The 22,633-nt window shown below is 53.1% G+C and overlaps 2 protein-coding genes across 4 annotated transcripts in view; one reads left to right on the top strand and one right to left on the bottom strand.

The window, feature by feature from the left end:
• AZIN2 (antizyme inhibitor 2) overlaps positions 1–22,633 on the bottom strand; it is a 30,378-nt gene that overhangs the window by 6,687 nt on the left and 1,058 nt on the right. The window contains exons 1-2 of one of the 2 annotated variants that reach the window (XM_053998787.1): positions 19,850–20,319; positions 17,803–17,909 (exon numbers count right to left, since the gene is read on the bottom strand). The gene's annotated coding sequence lies outside the window, so the exon portion shown is untranslated. Of the gene's footprint in view, positions 1–17,802; positions 17,910–19,849; positions 20,320–22,633 lie in introns of those variants that run through there. The other variant, XM_053998788.1, reaches the window with a different exon arrangement.
• Positions 871–7,823, top strand: AK2 (adenylate kinase 2). Of its 2 annotated transcripts, XM_053998794.1 has the most exons (7): positions 871–993; positions 1,396–1,521; positions 3,318–3,428; positions 3,533–3,627; positions 4,188–4,260; positions 4,834–5,029; positions 7,007–7,823. In XM_053998794.1, exons 1-7 carry the CDS (start codon positions 880–882, stop codon positions 7,012–7,014), a joined length of 723 nt encoding a protein of 240 aa, XP_053854769.1. In that variant the 5' UTR covers positions 871–879; the 3' UTR covers positions 7,015–7,823. The 2 variants fall into 2 exon arrangements, with proteins under 2 accessions (XP_053854769.1, XP_053854768.1); XM_053998793.1 differs by lacking the exon at positions 7,007–7,823 and having other exon boundaries at positions 4,834–5,255.

Below are 22,633 nucleotides of genomic sequence, written 5' to 3'. Positions count from 1 at the left end.
GGCCCATCACCAGCGCTGGACTGTGCAGTGTGGGATGTGGGGACCGTGCAGAGAGGCTGGGAGAACAGAGGGATGCAGAGCCCTGCAGTGCCAGCCCCTCCTGGATGTGCCGGGCAGTGTTGTGATGCACAGCCCACGCAGAGCAGGGCACTGAGCCCAACCCACACAACGCCAGGGCAAGCACAGCTCAGAATCACAGAATCAATTAGGTTGGAAAAGATCTCTGGGATCACACTGCGACCAGACATCACCTTGTTAACTGGCCCACGCACCAAGAGCCATGTCCATTCTTTCCTTAAATGCTTCCAAGGATGGTGACTCCACCATCTCCCTGGGAAGCCCATTCCAGTGTCTAATCTTCCTAATGTCCAGCCTAAACCTCCCCTTGCGTAGCTTAAGACTGTGTCTTGCCCTGTCACTATCTGTGGGAGGCAAGCCCTACCCCCACCTGGCTCCAAACTCCTTTCAGGCAGATGCAGAGAGCGATAAGGTCACCCCTGAACCTCCTTTTCTCCCGGCTCAGCCGCCCCAACTCCCTCAGCCGCTCCTCATCAGACTCGTACTCCAGCCCCGCTGCCCTTCTCTGCACGTATTCCAGCAGCCCAATGTCCTCCTTGAACCGAGTGACCCAAAACTGGACGCAGCACTGGCGGAGCGGCCTCAGCAGCGCCCGGGACTTGGGGACAGCTCGGGGCAAGCGCGGCGACACCGAGCGACCCCTGCGGGCCACGAAGCCCCGCCCACGCGGATAACCACGCCCACTGGCTATAAAATGCGCGCTGTAGTTTGCATAGCACCGCCCATTATTTTGCATAGCCCCGCCCAGCGGCGCTGTCCCCGCCCACGAGGCGCGGCGCGGGCGCGCAGTCGGCGGCGGCCATGGCTCCGAGCGCGCAGGCGGGGGGCGGCCGCGGGCAGGCCCCGGCCGCGGGGATCCGCCACGGCATCCGCGCCGTGCTGCTGGGCCCGCCCGGCGCCGGCAAGGGCACGCAGGTGAGGGCGATGCGGGCGGGAGCGGCCGGCCCGCCCGGCCTTCCCCGCTCCCGGCGCTCCCGGCGTGGAGGGCCGCGGGTGTCCGGCCTTCGGTTGCTCGCCGAGGGATCGGGGTGTGCGGTGTGTTGGTGTGGCCCCGGGTCTCCTTTCCGCGGGGGCTCGGTGGTATCCCGCCTCCAGGGAGGGCCCGCTCGCCGGGGCTCTTTGTCCCGGATTCCTTTGTCCCGGGCTAGGGTCGGCCGCGGGGACCCGGTGTCGCTGAGCTCCGGGGCTCCGTGCCCGGCCCTGCCACGTGCTGGCCGGTCAACGACGGTCCCGCTGCCGCGACAGGGGGACAAAGCCCCGCCGGGGCGGGGATCCTCAGCCTCCGAGGTCCGGTCTCACCTCTGTCCTCTTCCGCAGGCCCCGAAGCTGGCCGAGACCTACTGCGTGTGCCACCTGGCTACCGGCGACATGCTGCGGGCCATGGTGGCCTCGGGCTCCGAGCTGGGCAAGCGGCTCAAGGAGACGATGGATTCGGGGAAGCTGGTGGGTCGCGGGGAGTGTGCTGGGAGGGGACACGGGCTGGCAGCATCCGGAATGAGAGCAGACAAAATCCACCTCCTAATTAGAATTCTCTAATTAGTGTAGGAATGTAGATTGCAGGGTGAAGGTAGGGATGGTGTGGGGGCTTTCCTTCTATCACCCTGCAGGAGAAGTATCTTATACAAACATCCTTCCTCTTCAAAATTACTATTTGCTTACCAGCAGCCTGTGGCCCTGGGTTGTTTTTATCTTTTAGGGTGTGCAGTCTGGCTGGCAATTTTCTGGCTCCTGAACACTGAGGTGACAGTGTATCCTTGGAGCTGCAGGATGTTACAGCCTTGCTCTGCAGCTCCTGTGTCTCTTCATTTGATACCTGAGCTCCAGGTATCACTTCAGAGGGTTCATCTGCATCCCAGCTCCTGCATAAGCTCGATTCACCTGTAACTCTAGGGTGAAAATAGACCTAAAGGTGTTGCTGGGGTAGTAACAGCAGCTGCTGTGTGAGAGAGACACTTTGGATCCCCAAGAGATGTGAGTTAGAATCTCTGACATTCATTTTCTGAGGGTCTCATTATCTCATCCTAATGACTGAAATATCTCAGGGAAACTCGAGGGACCACAAATTGCAGTGACTTGCCCCAGTGTGGGGCAGATCTCGAGCATCGCTGCGGCTGCCACGGGCTCCTAACACCCTGGGGAGAATCTGCAGGCCCCAGATGGGGAGAGCAGCCTTATCTCACTTCTGCTCAGAGCTCATTGCAACACCGAGCCTGCAATACCCAGCTGGTTATGAAAGATAGGGACGTTATCTGGCCAGGCTGGTGGTATCTGCCACGTGTGTTTGTGTGTGGCAGGCAGCTCCAGGCTGCTCCACGGGCACATCCCGCAGCTCTGTGATAACTCAGCTGGGAGCAGCCCAGCATTTCGGGATGGCATTTATGCTCAGGATCTTTTTTGCTCCAAAGGGTGTAATCAGGAAGGCACAGAAGTGACTTGTTGCTTACTTCCCCTGCCTGCAGGGCTGTTTGTGTGTTGTGACAGCCTGGTCCCCAGTCCTGCTGGGTCCCAGCTGTGTGTGCTGGAGAAAACAGCACTGCTGGGGAGAGCTGCTCCCAAATAAACAGCTATTGTTGGGGCTGCAGCAGTCTGTGAGTGCTGCAGTGTGGAAAAGGCACTAATCCCAGTGGTATGCTGAGATTGTTAGATGGGGAAAAAACTATCCAGTGAAGCTAGAGCTTGTCAGCAACTATTGGGCTTTCACCTTCGTGTGAAGTTTATGGGAGTCAATGAGCAACTCACCTGCTCTGCCCTTCGTGCCCGGGCCTGCCTCCCGAGGTGGATGTATAGGTGAAAGTACAAAGTAACAGGAAATTAAGGTTCTGTTGATACTTTGTATTGTGAACTGGTTAAAAAAAAATAATAATCTAAGGAGTTTGAGCTGACAGCTTTCATTGCAGTACAGCAGCCTTTGTAACAGTGAGGTTACAGTGCTGGTCCAAGTCCCTGCGCAGGCTGGAGTGTCCCTGGAGTGAAATGTGGCATTGCCTATGTCCTAGTGTTGCAGGGAGTGCTGCCCTGATGTGGGCAGGTCTGAACAGGCAGCCTGGGCATTGACATGAATCATGGAATCACAGAATATCCTGACACACAAGAATTGGAAGGGACACACAAGAATTATTGAGCCCAGCCCTTGGCCCTGCACAGAACAACTCCAAAAATCCCACTCTGTCCACACGGGCAGCAGCTGTGTGTAAATTCAGGGTGCCCTTCCTGACAACATACCTGTCTCATCTCTGCAGGTGAGTGATGAGATGGTGGTGGAGCTGATTGAGAACAACCTGGACTCCCCTCCCTGCAAGAATGGGTTCCTCCTGGACGGCTTCCCACGCACAGTGAAACAGGCAGAGATGGTATATGGGAGCCCCTGCTCAGGGGCTGCTCCAGCACCTCCTTCCCTCAAACCCAGGGGTCTCTGCTCCCTCAGCCCCTCTGAGGTGTGTGTTTGCTGTTGCAGCTGGATGAGCTCCTGGAGAAAAGGAGAGAGAAGCTCGACTCCGTCATTGAGTTCAGCATCCCCGACTCCTTGCTGATCCGGAGGATCACGGGACGGTAATCCTCCTCTCCCAGTGCTCGGTGCACGGGTTGGCATTTCCTAGTCTATGGAAGAGCTTCCTAATTTCAGATCTCAGCTTGTCCTCATGGTGCTTAAGGCTGGCTGTGGTGCCAGTCCCTATTTTCTGCCCTGATCCTTTGCCTGGGCCAGCCTTGAGCAGAGCACCTTCCTTGCCCTATAAATCAGGGATTTCTGTAGAAAATATCAGCTCACTCTGTAAGTTCCTCCTTCTCCAAAGCTATTATTGCTCCCTTACGCAGGACACTGAATACATTTGGGCACCATACTCCTCCAGGGTCAGGAGTGTGTTCTCTTGCACTGTTTTCCAGACCCCTTTCCCAGCAGAGCAGGATGTAAAATTCCCCTTCTCCATCTCCCAGCGCAGCTGCTTTTCCAAACTGAAGAGGCCCTTAGTACAGAAATAACTGGAGAAAATTTTCTTGCAACTGAAAGGCTAATGGTGTTGCTGTGGCAGATGTTTCTGTGCTGATGAGTGGCAGGTTCAGGAGATCTTGTCCTGACCACCTGCTTTGCTGACACTTCTTTTCTGTCTCAGGCTGATTCACCCAGCGAGTGGCCGCTCGTATCATGAGGAGTTCAGACCCCCGAAAGAGCACATGAAGGACGATGTATGTGAGCTCCCAAGGCCACAGCTTACCTTGCTTTGGGTTTAGCTGATGCTTTGCAGTGTCTCCCTGGAAAAACTCACTTCTTTCCTTCTCTTGTACCTTCTTGTCCTGGCTTTCTGGGGAGCGTGGGAAGCTGCTTGGGCAGCCTGAGCTGACGGCACGGCGGGGAGCGAGGCCTGGAGGGATGGATGGATTGGATGGATGAAGGGCATGGCCAGTCTGCAGAGCTGGCCCAGGCTCTGCCAGCCTCTGAACTTGTTGGACTCTGTCCACAGCTCAAGTTGCAGTGGGTTGTGACTGGTTTCCATCCTGGGGAGCGGCTGTAGCTGGTGCCTGGTCTCGAGGCTCCTTTTAGCAAGCAGAGTGGTGTGTGGGGAAAAAGACCACGGTGCTGAGCCTTTCTCTCTTCAGTGACTGCTCTGAGACTTGTTCTGGCTGCCCCGGGTTCACTCCATCTCCCCCGCACACCTGGGGTCTCCTCTGCAGCACCGCCTTGGAGGACGGGAGCAGGGAGAGAAGGGGGGAGCATCCCAGGCTGCAGCTCGCTGGAGACTGTCCCCTTGCTTCTCCCAGGTCACTGGAGAGCCCCTGATCCGCCGCTCGGACGATAACGAAACGGCCCTGAAAACCCGCCTGAAGGCCTATCACACGCAGACCTCGCCCCTGGTGTCCTACTACAGCAAGAGAGGGATCCATACGGCCGTGGATGCCTCCCAGTCTCCCGATGTGGTGTTTGCCAGCATCCTGGCAGCCTTCACGAAAGCAACATGTAAAGACCTGGTTATGTTCATTTAAGGCTCTGTCCCAGGATGGGGTTCTCCTTTTTTTTTTGTTTTCCTCTCTCTCTCTCTCTCTCTCTCTTTCTCTGTCTCTGTCTCTCTGGGGCCAAGGAGGGTGAAGAGCTGAGCAGAGTAGAAGGGGAAAGGATGAGGTGATGCAGCCCAAGGCAGGGCTGTGCTAATTCTCTAATTTAATTAAACGAGCTGTTAACGGTCTCGATGTGGCTATATGTGAACGTCAGTCTGTGTGTAGATGTTGGGATTTTGGCCTCTAGAGGCCGCAGCGAGCCCAGGCTCCAGCTGCCCGAAATGGGCTCTGCACTCCTTTGGGTCAAAAAGCCTTTGTTTCATCCTAGAAATGCACCTCCCTGGAAGGAACTGTACTTCCAGCTCCTCCCAGCTACCCCACAGGGGCCTTGGAGAAGGTTGGGGATGTGGGGGAAGGATTTCCCAGGAGATGTGAAGCTGCAGGATTGAAACCTGGGGTTGCTCTGTGTGTGTTGCTGTGGGAGCAGCCTGAGGGACAGCCTGGCTGCCGCTCGGGGCTGGGTGATGGTGTGTTCTCCTTGTATGTGTTTTATTCCCTGTGGGGTAGCAGGTTCCTATTCTGATGGCAGCTGGGGGGGGGCAGAAAGAGGGTGGGGGGTTTCAACCATTATTTATTTGTGGGATTTGTAGCAAATTAGTGAGATGCTTCTTGCTCTTTTTAATGTGAAATCTGTGGTCAGTCTGACAGTTACTGTGTGGCAGGTTGGGATGTCCTGAGGATAAGAAAAGGACTTGGGTTTTAACTCTTCACTTTTGCCTTGGTTTTGACCAAGGAGAGGAAGATGCGTTGAGCTTCTCCTGATCCCAGAGTCTAAATATAATAAAGCCTTATTGCAAAACAAATGATTTCTCAAGGCTCAAGAGACAGCATTATTAACCACTGGCTCCATGTGCCCTTGAGCTAACGACCTTCGTTATGAGCTCATGGAAATGTTCCCGTTTCTTGAGCAAATCCAGCAGCTCCGTCGGGCTGTGTTTGAGGACGCTGTTTGTGCTCAGTGCCTCGGCCTTTCCAGGGCATTGTGCTGCTGTGTGGTGACACTGCAGGGCTGGTACTGACCTTTGGCCATGAGGGATTCCAGCCCTTCCTAGAGGACCCTGCTGTAAATATGGATTGGCACAGATGAAACTTTGTCCTTTGGCATTCCATATGTGTTTACTGATTGAGTGTTACTGAGTATCCTCCTCTCTCTCTCTCTCAGGATGGCCACTCCATCCTGTGCACTGAGCTGCTGTGAGCTCTGTGGCCAGAGCAGATGTTTAATCCTCAGGAATCCCTTGCTCTTTTCCTTGATAATTTCTCTTTTGCCTGACAATCCCCTCTCTGTCCTCATACATCCTTTCCAGGGGCAGAACCTCTTCCCTTCCAGCAAACTGGGAACCAAAAGCAGTGGACTTGTTGCTCTAGAAAGCACGTGACTGAGGAGAAAGGCTCTGACAGTAAACAGGGCTGGTTTTGCCAGCAGCCTGTTGTCCCCTGGGATTCCCAGGCAGCCTTTGCTCTGTCTCTGGGTTTCCTGTGGAAGGATAACCTGGAGCTGGTGTGCTTGGGATAGCATTTAGGATAAGACTGGTGTGCCCCAGGGAGTGGGAAAATGTGTGGGTGACAGCTGCCCTGGTATCTTGGTGACTAAAGAAGTTGTGTGGAAGCAGCTTTTATTTTGAGAGCCAAAGGGAGAGCTGCAGCCCCCTACACTCTGGGAAGGGTTCCCAGCCAGTTGGCATTCCTGGATTTGGTCAAGGTTTTACTCTACAGCAAGAGCAAGATGTACCCCCACTCTTCGTTCCTTTCCTCCTCCCTTGTGCTCTCTTCACATCCAGCTCACCAGCCTTTTTTTTTTTTACCATAAACCATGCTTAATTTTGTTTGTTTGTTTTTCCCTAAATATTTTTTTTCTCTCTGTTCCCATTTATTCCAGCTGAGTGACTCCATCAAGCAGATGAGACACCACCAAACGCTGCACACTCTGCTACATCACCCATTGCAGCCCTTCCCTGGGTGCAGGGAGGGCAGCTGGGAGGGGGGTATGATTTATGGGAGGGAGGGGAAGGAGGTGGCAAACAAGGGGTTGGGGGGCTGATTTGGTTGGGTTTTGGTTGGATTTTTTATTTGGCAGAATCATAGTGAAGAAGAGGCAGCCTTCTCCTTAGGAATCATGTTTGTGGAGGCAAAACAATTGTGGAGAGGGAAACATCTCTCAGTGATCAGCTGTAGGTCCTTGACCTGTTGGAGGGCAGGGCTAGATGTTACTCCAGGCTTCTCCAGGACTTTCAGGGCTTGTCTCATGGGCTCTTGGTACTCTGAGGCCACTGAAAGGTTTGCTGTGCCTTTTTCCTAAAGTTGCTTCCTATCAGCAAGGACCAAAAGAAACAAATGATTCATCATGTCTGAAATGGAAAGGAAAAAGAGATGCCGTGGTCTTTTCCGGGAAGTTTTGTTTTTCTTGTTCTGCTGCATTCCTAAACCCTGGCATAAAGACTTCTCAAGGATTCTCTGCTGCTGAACAGAGGGGCTGTGGCTCTAGTCCAAACCTGCCTTACTTGGGAATGGGGTGGCTTTTCTGTGATCATGACCAAGCTGGAATTCACACAATGCTGAAGAAATGCAAAAGACTTTTCTTAATTGCCTGCAAAAATAACACTTAATTGGGGAGGTTTTTTTGCATTTCTTTTTAGATCAAATGGTGCCTTGTCTAACCTCTGAATCAATAATAAAATAACCCCTTTACATTTGTATCTGGTGCTGTGTCCTCTTTGACCTGCAGACAGCATGGAGGATGAGGAGGCAGATGACAGCATCAACTAACAATTGAGCTGGGTGGATCCTGGGGCCTGATCCTATCTCAAGGATGTTCTGTGCAGCTGGAAATGTGGCTTGTAATTCCTGTTATCTCTTCTCCTTGCTGAGTGTGTCCATTGCTTTAGATCACCATAGCAATGGTGGTTTTTTGCTGGTTCTCTCTCCTGTTTCTTCCTGTGTGAGCCTGAAAGCACTGAGCCCCTCTGTATCCGCTCTGTCCAGAGCTCCTTGCAGCATTTTAACTGATGTAATCCCTTTTTTTCCTCCTTCCTTTGAATCTCCAGTGTGTGGAGGAGCTGATGTTATTTCCTCCTCTCCTCCTGCAACAACTGGAAGCCACATTATTGTCTTCTGTTTCTGCCTTTCATACTTTGCTGCCTCCCTCCCTCTCTCTAAATTCTCAGGGAAAAATCTGTCCTAATGCAGGGAATGAGAGCATTTCCTGGCCTCCCTTTCTCCTGCCTCCACAGGGACTCTGACCCTCTGTGGTATCCCAGAGGAGGCTGTTCTGATGGAGGCTTGTTTTTTATCCATGGTTCTTGCAGCCCTGCGTGTGTTCAGGCACCAAAGGGCTGGGCTGCATGTACCCATTTCCTGCAGAAATTATTGGTTTTCCAGCATAATTGGGCTCTCCTGCTCCTCCGCCATTCCGTCTCTGTGCTCAGGTGTTCTTATTACCTCTCTGAACCTCGCATTACCATTTTGTGCCTCCCTGGCCTTTGTGGTGTTCTTCCCTTGTTCCTTTTGATGGTGGATGTTAAACTCTGCTCTTCTGCTCTTCCTCCTTGTCTGGGATTGTGTCCTCTGCTCCTTGCCTGCTGTTGTTTTAAAAACCTGTTCTGCCTGCTCCTCCTGGCTTTCTGGTCTGTGGGATGGAGGAGTCTTGGCTCCTCTGAGCTGGGCTGCCTCTGTTTGATCCTTACCTGAGTGTGGAGCAGGAAATGGATTGCTGGGGAGCTGTGGGGAGGCTGCAGTGGGGAGTCTGTGAGCTCAAGCCTGGATCCTCTGGAGCTGGATCTGTGCTGTGACCTGTCTCTCTCAGGCTGACCTTGAATGTTTTCCACAGCACACGATGCTCTGCAGGTGCTGTAAATTCCTTCTGCTCAACCATTTCGTTCCAGCAAGCTGCTTATCAGGCACTCTTTTGAAAACTGTGTTCATATTTCATACACACAATTATTCAGCAACTATAAAAGGGGAAAATTCCTATTTATAGCACAAGGACCAGCATCAAATAGGACACTGAATTCTCACTGATAGAGGAAATGACCTGTTCTCTAATGCAGCAATATTTCTGCTGAAAAGAAACAGCATCTTGAATGGGGGGAGGGATGAAAGCCCTGGGCCATCTCTTTCCATTAAAAATGTGCTGCAGTCCTAAAAATGTATCTGCCCTTCTCCCTTCCCAATGAAACCATTGGCGACAGGGATTGCAGGAAAACCTTTCACTGTGGATTTGTGGTTAGTGGTAATGAGCCCACCGACTCCTGATGGTCTGGTTTGGAGCTGGGCTTAAGTTTCTGATTAATAACCTGATCTCTGACCTTGATGTGGGGGCGAGGAGAAGCTGCTGCAGAGATGTCTGTGGGGACTTTGTGCCATCACGATGCTCATGTGCACAGCCCTGAAGGAGCGAGCACGTGGGGCTGAGGAACAAAGAACTGCCTGGGAACGAGCAATGGAGGGAGTGGGAAGGTGGGAAAAGCTCAGGGGACACGGGTGGAACTGCTGCGGGTAAGGTGAGAGCCTGTTTGCTCTGAGCCTGCTTCCCCTGGCTCCCTCTGCTCTCCCTTCCCTTCCAGGTATGTTGAGCCACAAGGCCATCACTGGCCGCTCCCTGCAGCTGTCCCCTGCTCTCGCCCTGTCCTTCCCGCGGTCTCTTTGGGAAGAGCTGCAGTGGGTGATACCAAGCGAGGCCCTGGGAGGTGGAGGAGCAGAGGATGGGATTCCCCTGCTGTCGCTGTGGCAACGCTGGGCAGGGAAGCAGCAGCAGCAGCGGGATGCGATGGGCGGCTGCGTGGCGTGGAGGGTGCGCTGGGGAGGCTGCGGGGGCCGGGCTGCGCTGACATCACACGGGGAGGTGGCGCAGAGGGAAGGGGAGTGGGAAAGGGAGAGCGGGGAGACTGCGGAGGGGAGAGCGCGGCACCGGGAGTGGGCTCCGGGGACAGGTAAGGGATGCCCGGGGCAAGGGGGGGCTCCGCGAGCTGCTGTGGGATCAGCGCCTGCCTCGGCATCTCTCGGGGTGATGTGGTGCTGGGGGATGGCTCCCGGGCAGCGGGAATATTATACAATGCCTGAACAGCCTGGCACAGCAGGGCTTGGCAGTGGGACAGTGAGAGCAGGTCAGAGCCCAGCTGGCTGGTGCAGAAACTGGTGCAGATGCTTCCCCCCAGGATAGCAGTGTGTGTCACTGGTGCTGTACTGGGAAGAGCCAGGAGTACCTGCACTTCCAGAACAGGATAAAGGGACTGGAGAGCAGCCCTGGTTCCTGGCTGGAGAAGGGGAGCAGAGTTCTCCCTAGGGATTACAGCAGGGATCATAGATTAAATTAATCAGAAGTTTGAGACTCCATCCCCTGAGCTGCATCTATCTTAGAGTGGGCTGTGAGCAGAGCTGGTGCACTGGGACCGAGCCCAGCAGCGCGTTTGTGGTGGGAATCCTAAACTGCACACCCCCAGCAGCCTCAGCACTTCCCCTGCCTGTGCAATAGTTCTGGGGAAGGCAGCCAGGTGCATGGGTACTGCCAGGAGCTCTCTGGATGTGGATCCAGGGGATTGCAGACCTGGAAGGCAAAACAACAAAGTCCTTGAAGCCTCTCTGGGTGTCGTGTTGCCTTTTAGCACAAGGGTTGCATAACGGGATCTGTTTTGTTAGCAGAGGGAGTAAGGGTGACAGTCACCTCTGCCCAGCAGCAGCCCAGCAGTATCTGTGTGCTGTGCTGGCCTGTGGTCCCGGGGGGAATTTCATCTTTTTCTTAATCCAAGAGTTGGGCTGGCTCCTTGCTGCTTTGTGGTTTCCCAGCTCTGATCCCACAGCAGGGTGTAGGAACTCTACACCTACACTCAGGCTACACAGCCTTATCAAACTAGAAAATGAGTTTGTGAGCACCCCACTCATCTGTGCTGACCTGATTCTGGCCTGTCAGGATTCTCAGTGTGTACCTGACTGAGGAAAACACATTTGGGGTCAAAAGCTCAGTGTTGGGGATCCCTGTGGGTGTCAGAAACCAGTACGGAAGTGGAGATGAAACAGGCACAAAGTAGAAACCTTGCTTGAAATCCGAGAACAGGGAGAGGCCAATGCTCCTGTCACAACCATTTTGTTGAAACAACACATTTCCCAAGGCATTTAAAGGGCTGGGGGCTGTGACCCAGTGGGGCCACGGAGAAATGCAGTCAGAAGTGCTTGAGAGTGTAATTGCCACAAGAAGCATAAATATGCTTTAATTAGAGAAGCAATTGCTGTGTGATGCACAATCCCTCCCCACCAAGGCACACATGCTGGGTCTACTGGGACCACTTGGGAGTGGCCCCGGTGGCCATACCGCTGCTTATGGGATGGAAACTGCTAACAGCAACAGCTTGTGCTGCTCTGTGGGGCTTCTCTGGGAGCAAGGGGTGGGAGCCCCACGCTTGGAGGGTGACAGGCAGTGCTGTCACCCAGGTGGCTACAGGGCCAGCTGCATTCCAAGCCTCTGGCATGGGCAGGGAGGGAGGGGAGGGCCTGTCAGCTGCTCTGTGCCAGCCCTCAGCTCTGCCCAGGGCAGCTGTGCTGGGAGGGAGCCAGCTCGGGATGGGCCCCTGTGCCCCAAGGGGGATCTCACTGGGCACAGCCTGAGCTGGGCTCCCAGGGCCAGTTTGGGAAGGGTGCAGGGAGGAGTTAACACTGCTGTTCTGCAGTTTCATTCCCCAGGTTGTGGTTCTGCATGACCAGCAGCAGGACTGCTTCAAAGTCATGTTCCAACTTGATTTTTTTCAAGGTTATTCAAAATTCAGTGCAGGAATGGCACCAGGACCTCTCACAAACAGAAAGGCCAAGTCACCCCCTCCTAGTCCTTGACCTTCTCTGTGGCTCAGCTGGCTCTCCTTGCTTTCCCCCATACTTGCCTACACTGCAAAAGGGATGATCATGTGAATATTACAAAGCCTGGCATCTGCACATCAGCTGCAGCAGCTGAGGCTCTGACATGCTCCCGGTGCCTTGGTGTGACCCTGTCCCCGCAGCCATGCTCTGTCACCTGTGTGTTCAGCCCCTGCCACAGGCTGTCACTACCAGGCACACAATAATACAGAAACACATTAACTGGGAACTCGTGCTCCCTCCTGGGAAAAGTGCTATGGATCTGTGAGCCTCTGCAGAGACCTGGAGCATCAGGAGAAGCTACCTTTGTGCCAGGGTCCAAAGAAGGCCCTGGGAGCTGAGCCAGGTCCTGTGAGACATTTTAATCCTGCCTATTTCACAGCCTATCTTGGCCACGACTCCACTGCAGTGAACGTTTTCCCCTTCCTTTGTTAGGGGCACTCACAGGCACCTACTTGGTGTTTGTTTTCACTCCTTATCTGGTGCCACTGGGAGCAGGCAGGGCAGCAGTGCAGCAAGGAGAGTCAAGGAGAGTGGGAATACACATTCCCACTGTTGCCTGGCCGCCCTGGAGACCCCTTGATCCTCTCCCTAAAGCCAGGCTGAAATTTCTTTCTGCTGAGGTAGCTGTTTGTTAAATAGTTGAGGTTACTTGAGTAATCAATAGTTCTCTGGTTCCCAACAGAAATATTATCCCTTTGGCCAAATCAGCTTTTCTATCTTTGCTATAAAGCTGCTCCTGCCTCTCAGCTGTTGAAGGATTGAGGTGCATTCCTTATTTATCTGCACAGAACCCCACTCCTCTTCTTTCCTCCTGCCAGCCCCACTTTTTCTCTCTGAGGTTGAGCTGTAAGGGCTGGAAGCACATGGAGAAATCACTGGAGTCACTGGACTCTTCAGTCTCAGCCCTTCTCTTGGCCCTGCCCCAACAGCTCCTTCTCTGTGCTTACTTCTCCAAGAGAGAGGTGAGAGTCAATGGGATCCTCATGACCAAGGGCACTTCTGACATAACTCCTAGTCCATGGACTCCAAAACAATTTGGCTCAGCTGCTGCCAGCTGAAGAAAAATTGTTCCTATCCCACAGCAGGAGCTGCATCCCGGAGAACCAGGGCTGGAAGACAAGGAGCCCATAGTGAGGTTTCATGGCTGCACATAAATTTTCCTTCCAAACAGGCAAAGGCACCAACTCCCAGGAGCTGGATTTCTGGTTCCACCCCAGCAGCCAAAGGCTGGGCTGTGGCTCTGGGCTCCAGTTTCCTGTGACTGAAGGAGGCCACGAGGTTTGTTCTGCTGCTGGGGCAGTGGAAACAGCCTTGCTGTGCATTGTGAGCATCTCTGCACATCTCTGTTCTTTCCAAACCAGAAAAGGTCACAGAGACCCAAGAGAAACCCACTTCCCTCCTTCACTGAACTCCTTCTGCCTCACACATGCTTTTGTTGCCATCCCTTGCTTGCCAAAGGCAGGAACAAACACTGGGGTTTGGCAGGGCTCAGAGCCTTGGCGTGTTGGATGGGAAAGAGGCATTCTTGGTCCTCAGCCCGGGGACAGGGCTCTGCTCCACGTCCACTGCCAGATTTTCCAGCTGTGATTTCACTGCTCATCCCATGCTGAGGGCACCGCTCTGGGGATGGGGAGCACCCCTGGCTGCTCAGCTGTGAATCCTGCAGGAGATCCATGGAAGGGAGGAGGGAATAGCGGGAGCAGGACCCAGAGCTACGTGAACCCTGCATGCTGCTGTGGCTGAGCTTCACATCCAGGGGGAAGCGCTGGAGGTGCTGCCCTGAGAGGCTTTTCCCAAAGAATGCCCGATTCCAGGGGAGCAGAGAAAGGCACAGGGAGGCCATGTAAAGCCAGGCTGTCCCTGCTTTGGTTAAATAGGGCTGTTTTTGCTGACAGCTCCTCCTGAGAGACTGCAGGGAGGAATTCTGAGAGGCTCTTGGCAGCTACTGCTGTTTCAGTGTCAGGCACTGGACTTTTCTGGTGCTCAGGGGAAAAGGGATGGCAGGGCTGGGCAGATGAGAGGCTGCTGCCTCCCTGTTAGAAGGATGCTCTGGAGCAACAGCAGGGCCTGATTTCAGAGAAGCATTTGAGGTCTCAGTGCACACTGATCGCCCCAGAAACCTCCTACTCAATTTTCTGCTGTGCACAGCCCAGCCTGAGGCAGCACAGGGGGCAGTTTGCTCCAACACTGGTTAAGACAACCCACAGATGACAAGCCCCAGAGAGGGGTGAGTGTTTCTCATGGTGGTGAAGGGCTGAGGGAGAGGAGGGAGCAAGAAGAGCAATTTCCTGGTTGTGGTAAAGGTGGGTTGTGCTTGAAGTTAGAGAGAATGGGTTTGTGGTCATGGCATCAGGTTGGGGAAAGGAAGCAGCAAAACCCAGCAGAACAAACCCCATTTGCCCTTCCATGCCAGCACAAGAATGAAGGACAAACTACAGCTCCCCACTCCCTTTCCCCACCTTGTTCTGCTGCAGAGGACAGAGCACAGGGGGAACAGCCCTGAACTGAGCTGGGGGCAGGGGCCTGGCAGTCGAGAGTCAGACTGGGGAAAGATCTCAGCTGAGACAAGGGAACCCTGAGCAAGCACATGTTCAGAGTGAGAGGCTCATACATTCCCCACCTGGTTAATGCTGGCTCAGCCCTCTGGAAAATGACACACGTTTTCCTTGCTGTGGGGCCAGAGGGCTGTGCTGGGAGCTCTCTCTGCTCCCCCAGCCCAGCTGCAGGCAAGAGGTGCTGCTGGCAGGGTCCAGAATCACTGTTCTTTCCCCTTTTCACAGCTGTTGCTGGTTATGAAAATGGGAATGTTCCCCAGGCAGTTCTCAGCAGGAACTGCCCTTTCCAGGGCTGACCGCATGGGCTCTTTCTTCCTCTTCCCACCTCCTGACAGCAGTCACAGTTTTGGGTACATTCTAGTCTTGGCAAAGCCCTTCCCTGCTCTTCTTCCTCACATGACACACAGCAGAGAGAGGCTGTGGCCTGTGGAAGGGGAATGTTTGTTCCTGGACTGAGATCAATACAATTCTTGAGACAGTCCTCCTCCCAAAGCTCACAGAGAGAAAGAAGAAAAGTGGGATCAGTCTCACACAGTGGGAATTTACACCCCAAACTGTCAGTCTGTTCCTAGCACAGAGATGCTGACACCAGCTCTCCTTTTCCCAGTGCAGGATGGGGGGCACAGCTTGCAGGAACACCAGGGCATGTTGTGCAACATTATTTCTTGTCACATCTGATGCAGAGTGTCCACAGCACAAAGGAACACTGGGCAAAGCTTAGGGAAGGCAGGCAGGAGACAGCTGGGCTTGCTGCTGCTGGAAGCTGAGGGCACAGAGTTCAGCAGAGGGGTCAAACACAGGAGTTACCACAGATTTCAGGGTAGGAAGCACCAGGGTTCAGAGCTTAAGCCAGTTTCTCAAAGAGCTGGACTAGCAGGAAAGGGGAATGACACCAGGCCAGCTTTCTGGCAGTGCTGGATACTCAGAGGACACTGATGGCACAGAAGGGGGTGGATTTGGGCCACATCCTAGCCAGGAGCTTGGGAGTCCTTTGGAAAACCCAAATAATGCAACTGAGCTAAGTCAGAGGGGAGTGGTCTGGCTAAGGCCAAGGTCAGTCTGAATAATTCCTTCCACTCTCTCTTCTACTTTTGTGCAGTGAGGCAGGAAGCTGAAAATTCTCAGGCTGATTTTGGGAGTGCAGAGGTCAGTGACCATTGATCATCCTGGCTCTGAGGAACAGATGAGTGTGTTAGCACCCAACCCTGCACTCAGCTCCCTCCCGACTCCTTAGCACACATCCACAGAATTTCCTGGCTTTTTGTTTCAGAACTCAGGGAAAATTCCTGCCACCAGTGCTGAGTTAAATTGAAAGTTGGTAAATTCAGGAGGCTTCTTTTGACAAGGCACTAACCTTTGGAATTGCCTCAAGAGTTGGTAAAGTCAAATAATAACTGGCTTGGAAAATCCTGATGGTTTTATGACCTTTCACAATGTCTGTACTTCTGTACCCAGACAAGGGTCACCACACCATTCCAAGACATGACCAGAGGGATAAAGGAAGAGTTCTTTTCCTGTCTTTCCCTGTCCTGGTGTGATTGCCATTGCTCAGCTCTGTAAAGCAGAGGAATTACTCCAAGCCAGAGCAGCGTGGCTGGAGTGCTGAGCCTGTTCCCATGAACCCCACTTTGGGATGAGAATTCAGGTCTCTCCACGACCTCCTGACAAGTGAGGGAATGTGGATGTGGCCATTGCTGAAGGGGCTTCAGAAGACCCTGCTGAGGGCAGTTGTCCTTGGAAGTTCTGCTGAGACCTTTCACTTCCCAGGTGCTTTGTGGGATTGAAGCCCAAACTTCCTTGGAGGCCAGGCAGCCATGGGGACAGGCTTCATCCACCACCTTCCCATGGCAGCAGGTCCCAGTGGTGCTCAGTTCACTGGAGCTTTCTCCCACCAGCAGGTGCCTGTGAGCAGTGGATTATGCCCTGGCAACAGGGACACTGCAACATGCAAACCCCAAAACTGCAGTGCCTGCTCCACTACACAGCAAAATAGGTCGTGCATCAGCAAATGAAAAAGGACAGATGGTGTCTGCTAATACAGCTTAGTTTATGGCCTGCAGGATTAACTCACTAGTTGTCATGTCTGCAGAAAATAGGAAATGGGTGGGTCGACTGGAGGAAACGTGTGGTGTGCCCAGCCCTACCTGTGCTGTGGGATGCACCAGCTGGAGAGGATGTCAGAGATCCTGTGAGGTTTTGAGATGTTGCTGAAGGGCTGCCAGTGTCTTTTGGGGGCTCTGGGCACTGGAGATAGTGCCTTGTACCAAGCCTTCCTGCCCACCTCGGATTCCCACAGTCCCACTGCAAAGGTCGGCGCTGCAGGGATTGACGTGAGCCGAGCAGGGATCTCCAGCAGACACAGGGACACCCTCTGTGGTCTCTGCTCCAGCAGCTCTGCAGGAGGAAACCACAGCTTCCTGTCCTCTGCCAGCTGCAGGACAGTCTCTAGTTCAGCCTTTTGAACTCCCAAGACTCCACGTGTCTGCAGGAGTAAGACCGAAAGCTGAGGCAGAAGCCTCAGGTCTTTTCAATGCCTTCTATGTGACACACTGTTCTCCTTTCCTGGAAACCAGGCCAGTGCCTCACTCTGTTCTCCTTGCAGAAATCCAAGCCCGTGCCAGGGCTCTGCCTTGTGCATCTGCTCTCTGAAAGGCAGGACAAACTCTTCCTTAGCTCTCCATGGGTGCTCCTCCTGAAGACTTCACTTTGATCTTGCTGCTTCTGCTGTGGCCAAGTTTGCTCATGTCCTGCAAGATGCTGAGCATCCCAAAAAACAGCTGGCATCAGGAAAATACTCCAGAGCCAGGAGCATGCCATGCCATGCCATGCCATCTCCATGCCTCTTAGCCTTCTGCTGTCACAGGTGTTTGTCACCACCACCTTCTAACCACAGCCAGCCATCACAGGCACTGAGGTTTTCTCCAGTGACTGATTTGCCTGTGTTTATGCCAACACCAAACACTTAATTGTCTATTTAATGACTTAGGCGAGGAGGGAGTCTGGCTCCTTCCTCCTGCCATAAGATCTGGCAGCACCCTACAGTGCTAAGCCTTCTCAGCTATAAATCCCCCATCATTAAGGGTAGCAGGTCAGTGGTGAGAGTGACTTGAGAGCGGGGATCATTGTCACTTCTATCCCCAAAGCTTTTCAGTGAGCGTGGAGGTGAATAAAGAACACAGAACAGCCTGTGCTTTTATTACAAAAGGAAATGCTGCTTTTTGTAGAGGGGAAAAGCATGTCAGATTACTATTATAAGTAATTGCTTAATGGCCCCTACCTTTGCGTCATTGCTGAAGTACATCCGAGTCCCTTTTTGGGGTCTCTCCTCACTGCACGTGTGTCACCAACGGGGCCAAGCCCGTGGCCATCCCGGCTGTGGGAGCCCTGCAGGAGACAGGGTGGGAGAGCTACGTGGGCACGAGAGCCTCCACATTCTTCCCCCTCGAAATCTCCCCACCTCCCACCTCTTTTATCAGCTGCTGACAAGACTTGCCATGTGTGTAGGCGGCTCCCAAGCTTCCAAGATGATTCCCCGCTCCCCCCACCTCCCATCCATGAGAGGAGCGCCCAGGATTTCGGGGAGGGGGAGCGCAGCGTTCCTCCGGCTGCCGGCCTGTTCTGATGCTTTCAGAGAGCTCCATGTGGTAACTCTCTCCCAGGATTTCACATGACAGCCTCTTCCCCAGAAAGTCACAGCAGGGAGTGGAAGATTGCCGCGCGTGTGGGTGTTAGGAGGGAGCAGAGTGGGATGGGGAGATGGAGGGGAGAGGAGGTGTAACCACAGACTAAACCAGAACAAATCCTCTTGGAAGAGCCTTGCATTTCTGATCCCAAGGCTCCCATCTCCTGCCTCTTCCTCTTCATTTAGAAGAATGTCAATCCTTGTTAAGTCCAGCACAGAAAAGAGGAGTCAAGCACAATCATCTCCTTCCTTCCCTGAACACATCTCAGGGGACCAGGAGAGGCAAACAGAACACGAACTAACTGGATAGAGGCAGAGATGTGCACACTGGGGAGAGCCCTCCCCAGCCACGGGTGTCTTCCCTAGAGAGACAATAGCGGCTGTTAATGACATCTCCATCTGACAAACGATCACAGTGCATGTCACTACGACCCAGTGCTTCCCCGAGGCCCTGGCAGAAAATGACCCCGATGAGCTTCAGTTCTTGCAATCACAGCTGCTCCCCCTGAACGTTCAGCGTCCCTCGCTGCACAGCTCCGGGCTCTCGGGGTTAAGCCTCGCCGAATGCCTCGGGCAAGCTGAGATTGACATCCCTGCTCTGGAGCTGGGACCCCTAAAAGAGGAGCAGGGAAGCCGACGTGCCCCTGGCACAACTCTCCAGGGCAGGGAGCTGGGGGGACACCTCACACTGCACTTCTGAGAGGTTTAAAACTACCTCTGTGCTACTTAAATCTGTCTTCCCTCTCATCTTCCTCCAGATGCCGTGAGTGCAGCACATCTCAGGTGGGTCCTCAGCAGAGAGACCCCTGAAACTGCCATCTGTATTTTGGCATCATGAGGCACCTGGATCCCTTTAACAGCCCTGGCTGTCCCACCTTAATAAGGCCAAAGGTCCCAGCCTGCCCAGCAAAACCAGAGCTGAGTCATTCTCGAGTGTCCCTGTGCAAAAACAAGGAAGAATTCCTGGTGTAAAGCTGCTCCCCTCCTTCCCGCATTTCATCAGCAAGCAGCAACACGAGCTGGGTTTTCTCTAAACTCCATCTGCTCTGCAATGCAGCCTGTCCCCCTTGAATAACCCCCCCATCCTTGCCTGGGAAAAGTGGGAGAAACCCTGAGGAGACCCACAAGACTTCTAAGAGAAAAGAGTCAGTGCTAGGGAGGGGTTCACACATCAGTGCCTGCATTCCAGAGGTTTAAGGCAGGTTGCATCTTTGTGTGTCCTGAAATAGCTGATTCAACACCCCCTGTGTCCTGCAGGCCAAGGGAGAAGAGCACCAGGCAGGTATTTCCCATACCTGTGATATTTGGGTCACCAGGAAGTGGGGGAAAGGTGGGCAAAAGGGATGTGGTAGGAGCTGGAATTTCAATTTCATCGGCTGCAAACCCAAACCGACGTGCCTCCTGCGTGTCCCACCGCAGCAATATTCCCGGCCAGGCACACCCCAGTTCCTCCATGCAGTCTGACTTTCACAATCCCTTCCCAGCAGCCCAGCCTCTGCTTTCACTCTCTGAATTACCAAGGGGAATTTTCATTACATCACCAGAGGCGCTTCCTCCTCGACAGTGACAGAGCTGTCACTCTGCTTTGCAGGGGGTTTTTGGGGTGTGGGTGACGAGAGTATTTCTCAGGAAAGAGAAATACCTCCCAAAAGCAGGTCCAGCCCAGCTCAGCGTCCCCCAGTGGCTCCATCCAGGCTGGGAACGGCACTGGGCAGTGTGGGGTGGCTCCAACCGGTGTCTGGACAAATCCTTCTCCCTGGACAAAGCCTTCCTACGGGATACAGCGCTTTCAGGCAGCTTTAAAAGTCGCCTGTGCCAAATCCAGCGGGGTCGGAAGTCAGCAATCTTCCAGCTTTCTGCCAGCGTAAGCAAAAGCAAATTTGCCTATTGGAGCTGGGATTTGCAGAATGATTCGCTGCAGCGTTTGAATCCCCCTCCACGCCCCCGCCTTCTGTATCTTTTTTGTTTGTTTGGTTTGGGTTTATCTTTTCAAATATCCCCCAGTTTAACGGTCAGGCAGCTTCCCCGCAGCTCCTGGGAGGGGCTGATCTGATCTCACTCCCAATCCGGTGCCTTCCCAATCAGCCTCTTTCCTCCCTGGCAGCTTGCTTTCCTGCCCTCTGCTTCCAGTTCCTGGCTGTTTGTCTTGGAGTGGTTGTTTGGTTTTTTTTGGTTTTTTTTTTTGAATCAAAACAAACTACCGGGTTCAAACTGCTAGTCAGGAACACACTGAGCAGGAGCCTTTGCTCCTGGCAAGGGCTGTGGAAACTCGCCATGGAAAAACACCTCAGCCATAGAGAACTTGTTCTTAAGTAGCTTGGATGTCTGGACCACAGCGGGGTCCGGACAGTTGAAAATCTGTCTCACAGCTCCATAAAAGCACTGAGTTCCCTCAAATGTATAACCACTGGCAAGAGCTCTGCACAGCTTGGGAGGAGGGAAGATGGCTCTGAAGTCACTTGGATTTACCCTGGCCTCCCCCAGCCTTGCTGATATCGTGATTCCTCATATAAGGCAGTGAAGAGTCATTTCTGCCCCATCAGCCCATCCTTTCCCAGGAGCTCCAGATGGTTTTGCTCTCTGTCTCTCTGTGTCTGCACTACTGGTAATTCAGGCCTGTCTCACATTAGCTTTTGAGCTGAAACCTTCCCACAATTAGTTAGAGTCTGCTTCTGCGCTGCAGAGGACGTAGGGCTGAGCTGACAGAGCGCTGTCTGGGAGATCCGTCCCACACAACTCCTGTTGAGGTTTCTCTATTTCAGTCAAGAGTGTGATTTTTCTAGTGAAATCATCAAAGCAAGACAGTCTCTGCTACAGATGGGCAGCGACAGCCATTTGAAGATGCCTCATACCTGGCTTGTCTCAAGACAGAAGTAGTTATTTTCAATATAATCTCGTTTTACACCAATATAACATCTCTCCCTTCTTCATCTGGCCCTCCTTTCCCAAGGAAAAGGGTCATTTTCCTCTGGGAGCTCCATACCACAAAGTATCAGGGAAATCTTCATGCCTGCCCAAGGACCACAGCTCAGCAACTCACTGTTCAGGGAAAATGTGCTCCACAGACACCCTGGAAGCATCCCTGTTTCTCTTGGAGCAGAGCTGTTTGGCCCTTGCCAAATTAACTTGCTAATTAACAGGGTTTTTTGATCCCAGGCAGGAATTTACCAGTCTGAGGCCAAACCTAAGTGTGGTCCAAAACTTCCAGCTGGTCCAAAGCCCTGTGTGCTGTGGCAGGAATGTAAAGAGCTGACAAATGTCTGGGGAATGCAATCTCTGGGGAAGGACTTGGGTGTAGCAGATGTCTTGGGATAAGTAGTAAGGGAGGGTGTATGGCAGGCACAGAATTAGGGAGAAGGAGCACAGGGAAAAGCAGGATTGCTGCAGGGCATTTAGGAGAGGAGGATGCTTCATTTGTGCAGGTGATTTACTCCTTCTGTGCCTTCATTCGCCCATCAGACAGGGAAGTGTCATCATTATCCCCGATCTGGGGTCTTTGCCTACAGCAATCCAGCAGCACCAGCACCGAAATCCTGGTTCCTTGTTCCCATCCCAGCTCTCAGAAGGATCTCGGTAATAATAATCAAGCAAACAGGCTTTGCTGAGGGAGATGATTTCAGGAATGGTGATAGCTGGGAGACAGTGATGGAGCCACACTTGTCACATGAATAACCACAGTCTGTCCAGTCAGAGCTGACAGTCTAAGGCAAGGCAGCTCCTTCTGTGCTGATTTAAGAGGCTCTTCGTAGACACAGCAGATCTTTCTGCTTCACCTCCTCTGCATAATAAGAAGCAGCATCCTTCCTGTTAGTTTATCTGCCTTTGGATGGGATGTGAGGCTGGCAGACCCCTCTGGGCATGGGGGAACCCTGGAAGGAAACGAAGGCTTTTAACTTTCTGCATGAGTGCAGTGAGAATGTGGGTTGTAGTTTCAGTTCCTCTAAACCTGGCACTCGGGGAGGAGTTCCAAGCTGAGTAAATTCTTACATGATCCTCAGAAATGTTATCAAGGAGGGACACACAGCGGGGGACAAGGTGGTCCACTGGGATGGATGGATTTAGAGGGAGCTCCTGAGGTTACAGACACCCCTCTCCAACGAGAGATGTTAAAAAGCAAACTGCCCCAGGGTTTTTATAAATAGGAACCTTTTTTTTCTGCACAATCCAGCCAGAAGATTTCCCCTATTCCAAGCCCTGGGTGAGGCAGCCATGGCAGTGCTGAGTAAGGGATGTTGAGGAGAAGATGTAGAGCTGAAAGGAGAATCATAGAATAAGCCAAGTCGGAAAGAACCCATCAGAATCATCGAGTCCAACTCCTGGCCTTATGCAGGACACCCCATGAATGTCACCATGTGCCTGAGAGTGTTGTCCAAACATTGAGGGAATCAGGGTGCTGAGGGGAAAATGAGAGCGTTGAGGGGACCCA

This window comes from Vidua macroura, chromosome 25, assembly GCF_024509145.1.
Source record: "Vidua macroura isolate BioBank_ID:100142 chromosome 25, ASM2450914v1, whole genome shotgun sequence".
NCBI classification, from domain to species: domain Eukaryota; kingdom Metazoa; phylum Chordata; class Aves; order Passeriformes; family Viduidae; genus Vidua; species Vidua macroura.
The sequence above is the reverse complement of the archived record's forward strand: the minus strand, read 5'-3'. Positions and strand labels throughout refer to the sequence as shown.